A 14,183-nucleotide genomic window follows, 5' to 3' on the forward strand; every position below is an offset into this window, starting at 1 on the left:
TGTTTGATCTTGAAGCAGCTCAACAACCAGTCCTTGAAGAATTAGAAGTGTTGAAGTTAGAGCAGTTTCCAGATCTGCAGTACATATGGAAGGGACCCACTAGGCTCGTCAGCCTTTCTAATCTCCGAGAAATAAATGCATCCTATTGTGAGGCCATCAAAAGTCTCTTTACGTTCAGCATTGCCCAGAGTTTATGCTCTCTCAAGGATGTGACTGTACGCAACTGTGAGAAATTGGAACATATCATTGAACCTGGTGCTCTTGAAGAGTTTGAGCAGATTGAGACTTGTTTCCCACAACTGGAAAATCTTAGAGTGAACAATTGTGAGAATTTGCAAACTATATTCCCTCTCTCTTTGGCTTCAGCTCTCCCAGAGCTATTACACCTTGAAATCAGAAAGTGCCCAATGCTAGAGACCATATTTCAAGATGATATTGGAGAGCAAAGGAATTCAACAAGCTTGCAGCAGATACATCTTCCAAAATTGAAAACGCTAAAACTCATTGCACTGCCAAGCTTGAGAAGCATTGCCCCTCCAACTTACCATGTGTTAATATGCTCTTCCTTGAAAAAAAGCTCTACCTTCGGGACAGTGAATTTAGATGAGGTAAAAATTCAATCATATATAATACTTCGTATTACACAATCTTGATAGTTTCCGTGTGCTTGACAGGAATTATGTACACCCAAATCTGTAAAAAGTCTAACGGAATTTTGCCGCTTAGAGTACTAAATGGATATGAGTCATATGACCATATATATATAGAGATTGAAAACTTTGATGCGGAGGAAGTGTTTAATCTGGAAGACTGTAAAGATGGGCAAATTGAAGAATCCTCTTTGGCAAATTTGGGAAAATTGAGGCTCAGCTGCTTACCCAGTATAAAATGCATATGGAAGGGGAGCACTATGGTCACTCCGTCATATCACAATAAACAACTGCATAGCCCTGGAAAGCAGTCTTTTCACACATAAAATGGCTCGAACTCTAAATTGCCTTGAAATAATAAAAGTTTACAACTGCAATGAATTAGAAAGTATCTTTGAGCCGGATTATGCTGAAGACCACGTTCATGTTGGTAGCCTCTCGTGCTTGTCAAAACTGAAGAGAATAACTGTAGAAGGATGTGAAAAGCTAAGAACCATCTTCCCACTTTCCGTTGCTCAACGCTTTCCAAGACTTGAAAAGGTATCTGTAAAACGAGCACCAAATTAGAGCAATTATTTTTTGAAGATCGGGAAAGTTTTGCAACTGACAGTAAGGAAATTACCCTGCCTGAGTTGAATATCATCCATCTTGAAGAACTTCCTTGCCTCATTAGAATTTGTCCTACAAGTTGTGTTTTGAGCTGCCAAAAATTTCAACTGCTGATTAGTTTGCCTAATGATGTGCGCAATCTGGGAAGTTATATTTATGTGCAAAACTGCCAGCTCTTTCTCTCAAACTTCAGGTTATTGGCTCAGCTGATCAAGTGAACTGCGACTATGCATCTCGAACAACTTCCCCGGCTCTACAACATCTGCCCAGCTGGTTATCCTTTCCGTCGGCTCTCTTATGGGAAATAATATTATTGTGTTGTTTAGTGCTCCCAAACTTACTGGAACAATTTCGCGGGATTGAAATGTTTTTCATTCTCTTTGATTTTTGTTTATGAATATAAGATCCATTTCTTTCAGGGGCTGCCCCAGTTGATCTTCTTGATTGATTTACTATGTCAATCTTTTACTCCATGTCAGCAATTGAAGTAAGAGCATGTTGAGTCAGCTGCTGGAAGCTACACGTTGACAAACGAAATTCAAAGGTTAGTCAGTAGTGGTTGTTAAAAACTAATTAGATACTGTCGTATTGATGCTATTCATTTTCAATATTAGCCGTACTATCAATTTTCAAGGCCAATTTTTCTCTTCAAAAATATAGCAAAATTTATTTTCTTTCAGCAACTTAATTGTGTTTAAAAAAACACTATCAACCATTCCACAAAAAAAAAAAAAAAAAAAAAAAAATCTATCAATTAAATTTATATTTATAGAGAATATTTGTCAACTATACCATTGAATTTGAGAAATAGAAAATTAAGCGTAATTTTGTGTAAGAAATTATGAAAAATAAAGAGATTGGTGTAACACCCTAGAAATTCCTTTCCTTTAAATACCCACTTTACTTTTTAAAATACGATTTTGGAATATCTAAGACATTACTGCCACCGTGAAAACGGCTAAGATAACTATTAAAGATACACATCAGAAGACTTAAAATTAAAAACCGTTTAAACAAGTCAACTCAAAAGTCTACCAAACGAAAGTAAAGTTTAAAACCGAAACAAACAAAGTCAAGTAAAATCAAACTACAACTTGGAACCATTATAGGCCCTTATTCAAAACCGTTCCAAAACCAAACCTTTGCGTTAGTCCATACAAAATACGTCATAAATAAATAAAGCATAAAACACATCGTAAACTAATGGAAACTAGCATGATTAACTTTTCACTTATGCCCCGTCATGAATATCCTTCAATACCTGAAAAGTTTATCTCTACTTGTCCCCACTATTCTCCATTAAAAATGGGTTATCATAGGGCCAAGATAAAGACATGGCCAAACACACACAATCAGCAAAGCTGAGTACATAAGCGTAATTAAACACACTAACATACTTTCACCTATCAACACACACTTACCTCAATGCACCTGTTTACAAGCACACTCAAAAATCAACAAGACACTTTAACTAGACACTAAATAATTCATTTAGCGTTGATTACGCATCGAAAGGGTTTCCAACTATACCTCCCCCAAATAAATTGAGGTTAACTGACACGGGAGCTAACCATGCCAGCGACAAAACCACTCAAAGGTGGCGGAATTCCTTCGCACAATAATAAATAAAAAGGAATGTACAACGTCCTGTACTCCATTAGAAGTTATGGTTAAATATAAAACCCCATAACTCCCCCCATTGTTCATACTCAAGATATATACGTTCCAAGAGTTTTGGTGCGTAATCTCTTTCACTTTACGTTATTTACATGTTATTGGACTTGGTGATGACTCTCAAGCATAATAAATCAATCAACAATAATTATTCAATCAACCAAACATACCAATTTAATTCTTGAATAATTAGTGACCACATATTATTTAATGTTGAACCCTTTTTAATTCTACCTCAGTGTCAAAGACACCTTAAACGCATAAAGCGCCAAAAATACTATCCCTTGGTGTTAAAAACACCTTAAGTGCACAAAGGCACCAACATACTATTTATCCCTTATGTACATAGACACTTATATAGCTTAATCCTCATGCTTGAAGCATCAATAAAAATTATTTGAACCATGATAAAATTCCTTTTCAATATTCCAAACATAATTAAACATGTAGTTTAATTAATCATGCATTCTAACATACCATAAATAAAAGTGTGGTTCAAACACAACATGCCCAAAATATAATTTTCAAATCCATAAACTATCACAAATAACTCATGTTTCACAATTCAATCACCAACACCATTAATTCACAATTCCATACATAAACCTTAGCATGATACTACTTGTAATTAACTGAAATCAAGCGTAGCATGATTCTACATCATCAAAATATGCTAAGTACGCGAACGTACCTTGAGTACGATTTTAAAATTGCCATGACTAGTAGAAATTGCTTACTTCAAAGTCTCATACACATTATAATCATAATAGAGTATTAAAATCCACTCTAAACAAATTACTTCAAAGATAGTGGGGTTAATAGTTTATTAAAAAGTAATAAATGTGAGAAGAGAGATATAATAAAAAAAAAAGTAGTATTGGGTTTGGGTGGGGACCATAAGAGGAGAGAGATATAATATTTTAATGTAGCTTTTTGCCAAAAAGGAAGTGTAACACTTATTAAAACACGGGCGAATTTGGTAAGTGTAACACTTAAAAAAAACAAGGAGGGAGTAATTAATATGAATAAATAGGAAAACCCATGGATGAATTTTTCTCTTATTTATCCGTTAGTGTTTTTTTTAAATCAAATTATATAAAAATGTGTAATTTTTTTTAACAATGATAAAGATGTGTTTTGATGATACTAATACGAAGTACTCTCTCCGTTTTTAAATACTTGCTCCACATTTCATTTCCGGCCGTTTTTAAATACTTTAACAATATTTAATTCATTTCTCACACCTAGTGGATCCAACATTATACTCTCTCTCCTCATATTCTTCAACTACTTTTACTGTTTACAATTTTTTATTCTCCCAATTACCCCAATACCTCTATATTTTATTATTTTCTCCAATTTCTCCTAAAACTCCGCACATGAAGAAAAGGAGCAAGTATTTAAAAATGGAGGGAGTATTACATAAGTCAGAAAATTGTTATTAATGTTTTTTTTAAATTTTTTTTTTTAAAATAATGTTATTAATGTATTGTTATACACTTATACTCAAGTATTACCTCTGTTTCTTTTACTTGACATGTTTCTTTTATCACGCTTGCCAATGTCAGAATTTAATGATCAATAATTTAATGCTCAACTAGTTTTGTGCCAGTGCGATGCCCGGGTTGCTTATTGAATTTTAAGATGAATTTTTTAATCTATATGTCAAATTTTAAAACATATCATTGATACAAAATTAATTTGGAATTGATATGTTTTTGTGACGATTTAAACTATGTAGTAAGCATGTAATGACTAATAATAATATTTGGGAAAAACATTTCTTGACCCGTAACCTGAAATAATAACTCTGCCCGAAAGGACTCGTGGCCCGACCCGATTGACAGGTCTACGTAGAGTAATAAAATTATATCAGATTGTGAAGTATATATTATTTAAATTGATTAGAATATATTAATGTATAAATAATGGATGTGGCACATTTTGAACTAAGTCCTTCACTTCTAAAAAATATGATACAAAAAATAAATTTATATGATAATTTATGAGAGTTATAATCTAATTATTTTTTTGACTAAAATTATAAATTAATTTGTACATATGAACTATTAGTACTTGTCTTAAAAAAAATGAAATATTAGTACTTTATCGAAAATAAAACTTTAAATTAACAATTTTATCCTAAAATTCTATCCAAATTTAATTAAAAATAGAATACTAAACTAACTTTTTTATCCTACAAATTGAATTCTATATAACTTTATCCTATATGGCGCGACACTTGGCGAAAAGCTGACTCTTCTCCTGACTAAAAGTTTAGCTTTATATATTAGTTACTAGTTTTGTGCCCGTGTGATGTCCGGGTTGTTTATCGAAATTTAAATAATTTTTTTTTTTATCTAAAATACATTTGCTAGTTGAATTTTTGTACTCATGGATTAATAATCACATGTCCGTTTATGGTTATCAATGATGTACAAACAAAAAGAATGGTGATCTAAACGCTAAAGTTGTGATCTCTTTTCATTTTCTCCGAATATCTAAGAAAAGGTTGGTTGCATGTTAAGACTTAAGAGAATGTTTATATGTAGATTATTGGTATTTTATTGAAAATAAAATTCTAAACCAAAAGTTTTATTAAAAACAAAATTCTAAAATAACTTTTTTTTATCCTATTAATCTATTCAAATTTTATTGAAAATAAAACTCTAAAATAACTTTTTTATTCTACAGAATCTATCCAACTTTTTATTTTTTATTTTTTTTATTTTTTTATCCTATTCTATAAACAATATATTCTAATAAATCCTATGTGTAATTTTAATATTTAATTATCGTCTACGTGACGTGACACTTGACGAAAAATTGGGACGTCAAGTGTCGATGTCTCGTATCTTGGCTAAAAATTTAGCTTTATATATTAGTTATATGATATGATAAATAAAAAACTTATTGAAACGAATTAAAAAAGATCTCACAGGAATATGTTTGTCCTTATATATTATTCACAAAAGACGGGCAAAGAAGAGGTAATGAATAGTGTAAAAGTCAAAGTGGATCAAGTAAAAAACCAGATGAAGTATATATTATCCTAAACGTAATAATAAACATTTTCCAAACCTTTATAATTATTTTTACAATTTGGTAAATTTTGAGCGAGGTTGACTTTTAATGGACCTCACAATGAATTTCTCAAATGAATACTCCGTATAAGGTGGAATGATGGGCCCCAAAATAAATTTCCCCAAGTCTTTTTTAGTTTCCTTTGTTTTCTCCGTTCCAACATTAATAAGCTCAAACTCTAGCTTTAATGGAGCTTGGCCGCTTGAACCTCTGTGATCAACGCGAGGCCCATCAAAAGGGTGGCCCTAAGCGGCTAAGCCGTAAAACGATCTTTACAGAAGCCTTGGTAAGTCTCTTTATCTATAACTAAACTCCTAGCCAACAACTTCAAAATTCGCGATACGGAGGTTTTGTTCAGGGTCTGAACTGCAGCTGACAGAGATGATTAGTAATTTAGTATTGAGCTTCTTATACGACTACATACACAATTTTTTACAGTGGGTAAATTTTTCTATTTCACTAGGACAATTCGTCCAACTTTAGTTATATTTGGGTAAATTGACCATTTCCAGCTACAACACACTTGATTTTACCTTTTCTGGGTGATCTTGATGTAAATCACTAAATTGGGTGGATTTTTTGTGAGATTGATGAAATAAGGTCAGTTTTGGTTGATGTTAAGGTGAATGCTGAAGATACCATGGAAGACATTGTTTTGAGCTCTGTTCTTCGGACTCAGAAAATTTTGAGAAAAGTTTTGATTTTCAGTGAGAAAATGCAAAATCTAAAATCTGGGTATTGTAATTTAGAAGTTTAATTGAAATTGGTTTGAATTTTTTCAAGTTTGCAAAAATGAAGTCAGTGTTTCAAACGAGCAGACTTGATTACAATGAAGTCACTTGGAGTGATTTCCAAACTTAATGGTTGAACGTTTGAGCAATTACAAAGGAGAGAGACTATGACGCCGTTAGTTACGGCTGTGATATGGCGTTAACTCCAACTGTAAGTCTGGTTGTTACGTGGCTGCTTAGTCATACTAGTTGACCATGTCAACTGATGGAATTTACAATTGCGTCCTCAACTTAATAGGATAAAATTCCAATACAGCCCTTAGATTAACATATTAAAGCAATCAAGAAGATTAACTTGAATTTCCTCTTTCATACATTAATAACATTGGAAGCATTTTCATAATATTTGTTGTTTCAACCCAAATATGCATCATATATTTATATATATTTACACTAATCCGTCCTCTGTTTGTTTTTTGTTCATCAACAATGGCACTTCAATTTCTAAATATCAGTGCACATAACGATAGCAAAGGGAATGCCCCAGTTTCTCATGGTGTTCTCACATAGCATTTACGTGAATAAACATACGACTTTATTCAATTGTGGAGCCTACAATAATAAAAAATTTGTTGATTTATTCACGAAAATGCCCCATGATAAATAACAAAATTAAATACTTTAAGATTTTTTGGCAAAAAATTACAAAAATATATATAAATTGGAAATGGTTCTCTTCACCAAAACTAAAAAATAAAATAAAAAAATTTGGGATGGTTTTTTTTTTTTTACCGTTCTTGTTGGTTATAATGGTTGGTTTTGGTTTCTCTCCATTTATCATCCCTGTCCTTGCTGACATTTGGAGAGTATTTTTCTCTCTCATCCTTAAATTGCATTTGGTATGTTTTAGGAATTATGTGTGTTGTGTTGTAGGAAAGAGAGAGGAACGACATTTGTGGTAGAAATGTTCCACTTACCATAAAGAAAAATAATAACTCAATACATTTAGACGGCTACTTAGTGTTTACACTAGGAGCATTCTATAAATATCCTTCCATCCTACAAGCAAAAATGCGGATGGAAGGAATTAGAAGAAATTTTTTTATCCTAAGTTACAAAACTCAATGTATAGCCTGATACTTTTCTTGTTAGATTTCAGCAAATTCTTATCCTAAACCCATAGAGCTCCGGCCTCTTTCAACATTTGCACGAGTCTTCCTTGAACCTGCAGGCTAATAATCTCGTTAGCACCACCAACTAGTTTTTGGCCTATGAAAACTGCAGGAATACTCGGCCTAAGTCCTAGCCTTTGTAGTGCTCTATCTATTTCTTGCCCGTTGGAAATGTCATCTAGCTGATAAATTGTTGCGTTTGCTCCATAGCCGCTGATCAGTTTAATCACTGAGTGGCTTATGCAGCAAGAGCTTCTGCTGAAGATTACCAAAGGCTTTTGTTCCACTAATCTGTTCACAGTATCCATTACTAGCTAAATATCTGACTTTGTCTTTCTTCTGCGCTGTATAGCTCTGTCTGAAAACAGAATGAAGCAGGCAGATCAGGATCAAATGTGTTACTGCAGCTGAGTTTTGATAATGGATTTTCTTGCCTTCGATTTGATTAATTTGAGCCTCATACATGCCATCTATTTATAGTATGAGTGGATCAGTAATTTACATTGCTTCTCTATTATTTTATTTTAAAGTAGTGTAAGGAATGATGCTCCATAAAATCAGTTTATTCCACAATATATCCTCTTTAGGCTTGAAATTCTGTGGATATGTTGTCTCGAGGTTTAAAGAACTGATCAGTGATCTGTGGACATGGTAAAGAAAGGGAATCTGGATAGAACTACAGATGATCAAATAATGAGTAGTGTTTAAATTTTGCTTTTGAAGCACTCGAAGAGACTACTTTGTCTACTTATGCTCAAAGGTATCACCTGGAATATGGTACGGGCTCCATGATGCTCAGAATATATATCTTTGGAACCGATGCTAGTTTTATTTACAGCACAGTGTCTAAATTCAATGTATTTTGAACTTTTACACATTTCATGGTACCTAAGAGTTTTATTACATTAATCTCAATGAGCAACAATTATGGGATTAAGATGGTGCATGATTCCTGATCTCATATGGGAATAATCTTACTATGACAGCGGCATTAATATCTGAAACTCTGCTGTTGACTTAAGAGATCTAACTTCAGGGTGTATAAGAAATTTTATCATCACTTTGTGGTGATTATATGAAACTGTTAAATAACAAATGTACAAAAATACCTAAGGTAAGGCTGTTCACCGTTTTTATTGTCTTAATTTAAGGAGATACTGAAGTATACATGTACTGCTTGATAGCAGGACATGCTGCAATACTGCATGGAGTACAAATTTATTTCATTTTTTGAGAAAATGCTTTAACTTGTTAACATCTCATAAACAATTTCATAAGACAAAGAAGAATGTTGAGCTTGTATGGTACTAGTGTGAGTGGAATGTCAACTCGGGTTTGTTCGATCATTGTGATATTCTGGACATGCAGAAAAAGGCACAAAAGGGATGGTGTGGCAGTGGCTCGGTGGAAGGAAAAGCAGAAAAGGGATGCAAGAATGATTCTTCCCACCACATCAATGTGTCAGATTAGGTTCTCTTGTTATCGTACTACCTTTGTCCTGCCTCTGCCTTCAAAAGATGACGCGCCACTACTTGTGTATAGATTAATTGCATTAGCCACATACATCTAGAAATATCTGTTGATTATGTAATTACAACCGATAACTATGAGTATTAGCACTCACAGAAAAGTCACATTCAGTCACTGAGAACCAAGTAAAAATGTGTCACAGCAAGAAGTTACAAACTTTCTTTTTATCTGAAGTTTTGAGCATATGCGTATGCTATACATTAATTGTTTTGATTTTGCATGATCATATAAAATTTGATTCATATGTATAATTCTTTTTTGGTTTAAGTGGTTAACTAAAATAGCCTTAGGATAGATGTCTGAAATAATTGGCATCTTTAATGATTTTTTCAGTTTTCAAATTTGAAAGGTTCTGTTCTACCTTTCAAACACCAGATTCTTTTGATGAGCAGAATTCCTGATACAAGATATCTCCTAGTTATAAAAGATAGCTCTAGGAGATGCCAACGGCCACTTATATATGTTGTCGACCTCCCAGTAACGTTTAGTCTTTACCCTCTATCAAAGAACTGAGAGGATAAGGACTCTAAGGAGTCTAAGGATATGACTGTCAGAGGAATAAAATCATATGTACATGATGTACAGCTGGAATATCAGTTTTGAGTCGCGTATTTCTCATAAACTTCTATGTGGGAAAGATAATCACGACTCTTTATCCAAAAAGCAGGTTTTTAAACTGAGATTCTGCCTTTTTATCCTTTACTTTGGAGGTCTTCAGAAGAAAGAAAAATACCGCGTTTTTATTTGGATCAGATTCATGCAGTGAATGTGGCAACTAGACATAGATTTTGTGTCCTTGATAAGCTATAGCTATCATTAGTCAATATTCCTTTTGTATGTCATCACTTTTCCTTACAAGAAGACTTCTTGGTGTGGGAGATTTAGATTATATTAGTATTGATGTTTTAAAAACTCTATTATCAAAACTTTCCAATGAGTTATTAACTTAATATATATGAAATACAGTACCTGTTTAATGCCTTGACTAAAAAAATACAGATTTTGCACTCGATGTAAGTTAGCCTTTTGATCCTTCTGATCAACAGGCCCAACAGGATGAAGAAACAGAAAATGAGATGTAATTTCATAATTTGATAAAAAGTTTACATTTTCTTTAGTGTACTTTTACTTTCTAGGATCACCTCATCCTTTATTTAAGGAATAAGTAAAATCTGGACTGCCTAAACCTGTAAAGATTAATAATATTTTGTTCTTTGTTACAACACTATATTTTAGTTGGCAGAGGATATGAAGCAGCAGCTGCCGGCTGAATCACTATTGGCTGGTGAAGAATGCAACTGCTGACAGAATGGGTTTTACTATGATGTTCCCTGGGACTGCCAGAAAAATAAAATTATGACAGTAGCATGATAACTCTACTGTCGTATCTTCTAAAAGCCGTTCTATTTTTACTAGTTAAGTTTAAACCTTTGTATCAGATTCTGGTTTGTGTCCTTCAGCATAGTATTGACTAATTTCACAGTAAACCTGACTATTTAATTACTAGTCAGGACGATTGCTCTTATCAGAAATAATTAGCATTGCTGAAACTAAACTAGCAGCTAAATGTTACTTTGACATCACTAGATTTGGTTATGTCACTATGTGCATCAATCTAATTTGCTGCTCAAATGTGGCCAGCCATATCTATAACTAATGTGAAAAAGTAAAAGTAGAATACAAGTCCATGCTACAAGCACTGCCAAGCACATGGAGGAATTTTATCAAGAATCAACAGCTCTAGGTGTAGTGAAGAGCCAAAAAGGTTTTTAACACAATTCTACAGTACGCCGAGGTTGTCTGCTTGTAATGAACTTTTTTAGCTGCTTTATCTAAACTGACAATTGTCTGAATTGTGCACATAGCTTACAAAGGAATAAATGCTGACACGAGATTGTACAAGTCAGTACGGAAGGAATGTCAACTTCAGATTTGGCCTAGCTAGAGATTTGCAAGCTAAGGTTGGCTTCTAGTATAGCATGACTGCATGATACAGGCTGTAGCATCAAACTCTCTAGAACAAGGAAGAATATTTTTTACACAGTGACGTGCAGTAATGTAGTACAGTGTAAGGGTATGAAATTGTTTGATTTTATTCTAAACCCATAGAGCTCCGGCCTCTTTCAACATTGGCACAAGTCTTCCTTGGACCTGCAGGCTAATAATCTCGTTAGCACCACCAACTAATTTTTGGCCTATGAAAACTGCAGGAATACTCGGCCTAAGTCCTAGCCTTTGTAGCGCTCTATCTATTTCTTGCCCATTGGAAATGTCATCTAGCTGATAAATTGTTGCGTTTGCTCCATAGCCGCTGATCAGTTTAATCACTGAGTGGCTTATGCAGCAAGAGCTTCTGCTGAAGATTACCAAAGGCTTTTGTTCCACTAACCTGTTCACGGTATCCATTACTAGCTAGTTATATGACCTTTTTTGCTGAGTTTTTCGGGATGTACTGTTTTTTTTTTTTTTTTCTTTTCTTTTGCATTATATAGTTTTTTTCTGAAAACAGAATGAAGCAGAAAGATCAGGATCAAATGTGTTACTGCTGCTGGGTTTTGGTAATGGATTTTCTTGCCTTCACTGTGAATAATTTGAGCCATCATACATGCCATCTATTTATAGTATGAGTAGTTCAGTGATTGACATTTCTTCTTTAATATTTTATTTAAAAGTAGTGTAAGGAATGATGCTCCATAAAGATCAGTTTATTCCATTATATATCCTCTTTCAGGCTTGAAATTCTGTCGATATGTTGTCTCAATGTTTAAATAACTGGTCAGTGATCTGTGGACATGTTAAAGATAGGGAATCTAGATAGAACATACAGATGATCAAATTAAATAATGAGTAGTGTTTAATTTTTGCTTTTGAAGCACTCGAAGAGACTTCTTATGCTCAAAGGTATCGCCTGGAATATGGTACAGGCCCCATGATGCTGATCAGAATATAAATTCTTGGAACCGATGCTAGTTATATTTACTGTACATCAAGAGTAAATTCAATGTATTTGAACTTTTACACATTCATGACATATAAGAGGTTTCTTACATTATTCTCAATGAGCACCAATTATGGGGTTAAGATGGTGCATGATTCCTGCTCTCATATGAGATTCTTACTATAAACAGCAGCATTAGTAAGTGTTTCGGATGAAAACAATCGAATCTCGGAAGATCCTTTTATCTTGAGGGAACTTGGTCTCGGTCCGAACGACGCCGGAGCCGAGGGTTTCCTGCACAACAAATACACGTAAACTAGCCTCGGGGGGGACGCCGAGGAAGGCCCCTCCGATGCTTAAGTCAGTATATTAGAGAGAGAAAGCTGCGCAAGAGTTTAGTTGCTTGAGGCTTTATTGTCTTACCAAGAATTGACCAAATTGTTGGCTTTTATACCTTGGCTAATGAAGGAGGCGGATTGGGCCCGGAAGTCAGTTGGGCTGGGCCAAGCTGATTGGGCCGTTGACTGACCTTGACATGGCTTTGAGGATGTTGATTTTTGACTTTAGCATATTTGGAGAGTTGAACCTTAACCTTGGGCTTTTAATTGGATCATTCAGTGACCAGGCCCAATTGGACTAAATTGGACCCAAACAACTTGCCCCCCAGACCCGATTTGGAAGGATGACGGGTCGGGTTTGATTTAATCAGAAAAGGAGGGAAGTGAATGATTTGTTAATCCAAAAATGTGAATTTAAACCGTAATTAACCCATGATTAATGAGATAACAACAGTTAATGTGGATAATTGCGGAAGTTGGACGGGTAGTGGGCGATTTAACTGCAAGGTCGTGTGTTTAACGGCTACTTAGTGGGGTGCTTGAGAGAAATTGAAACGCAGACTCCTTGAATTCCCATTTCTGGAGATATAAATAGAGGCGCGTCTTCTCTCCCCACTCACTCATCAACACAAACCCAGAATTCTCAAGAACGCTCAAGAGCCCGCATCAAAACTTCGCAAATTCCCCGAGCATTAAGCTTAGAAGCTGAGACCTGTCACTACCAATTCGTAAATCGGCGGCTTTTGCTTCAGATCAAGGTAAATTCCTTTGATTTTATTTCATTTTTCCTCGACTTTGCACTCTTTCCCCTTTTTCGACTTTTTCCTTCGAAATTCGTCGATGGTGAGGGGAGTTAGAGGTGGAGCCCGTGCTCCAAGAAGAGCAAGGCTAATCCCCGATCCCAGGGACAGGATTGGGACCTGGAATGGACGAAGGACAGAGTCTGACCCTGCTGAAGGGGTTAGGGCGACTCCCATTTCTTCGGCTCCTCCTCAGAGGGCTGAGGGGGTGAGAGCTTCAGGACGGGATGATGAAGTTCCCGCTGTCCTTTGGGATATCCTCCCAGGGTTTTCAGAGTGGGAGGATGCCGAAGTAGCTTCGGCCATGATAAAGAACCGTCCCTACTCATGGTGGGTAGAGAACGCCGATCAATATCAATTTGCTGAGCAAATTGAGTTGCACTACGGCATTTTTGAAGCTGATGGATATTGGTGCCGAATGCCCTCAGCATCCGATAGAATCCATCGTCCACCCCCGGGGTATGTGGGGGTGTACACGAGACAGCTTCAGTATGGGCTGAGGTTCCCTTTGGACGTATTCGTCCGAGACTTGCTGATCCATTACAACATTTCCCTGTGCCAGCTGACCCCCACCAGCATCCGAAGGGTAATGACGTACTTATGGGTCTGCAAATTCTTCAGATACGTGCCGAACCTGCACTGCTTCAGAAAGCTCCA

At 35.2% G+C, this 14,183-nt stretch overlaps 2 protein-coding genes across 2 annotated transcripts; both read right to left on the reverse strand.

Annotated features, from left to right (window-relative positions):
- Positions 1–7,531: 7,531 nt before the first annotated feature.
- Positions 7,532–8,757, reverse strand: LOC110723573 (monothiol glutaredoxin-S1-like). Its single transcript, XM_021902922.1, has one exon. It carries the CDS (start codon positions 8,226–8,228, stop codon positions 7,920–7,922), a length of 309 nt encoding a protein of 102 aa, XP_021758614.1. The 5' UTR covers positions 8,229–8,757; the 3' UTR covers positions 7,532–7,919.
- A 2,489-nt stretch (positions 8,758–11,246) lies between these two features.
- Positions 11,247–12,272, reverse strand: LOC110723575 (monothiol glutaredoxin-S1-like). The gene has a single exon (XM_021902923.1). It carries the CDS (start codon positions 11,854–11,856, stop codon positions 11,548–11,550), a length of 309 nt encoding a protein of 102 aa, XP_021758615.1. The 5' UTR covers positions 11,857–12,272; the 3' UTR covers positions 11,247–11,547.
- Positions 12,273–14,183: the final 1,911 nt, after the last annotated feature.

Source organism: Chenopodium quinoa, unplaced genomic scaffold (genome assembly GCF_001683475.1).
Source record: "Chenopodium quinoa cultivar QQ74 unplaced genomic scaffold, ASM168347v1, whole genome shotgun sequence".
NCBI classification, from domain to species: Eukaryota; Viridiplantae; Streptophyta; class Magnoliopsida; order Caryophyllales; family Amaranthaceae; genus Chenopodium; species Chenopodium quinoa.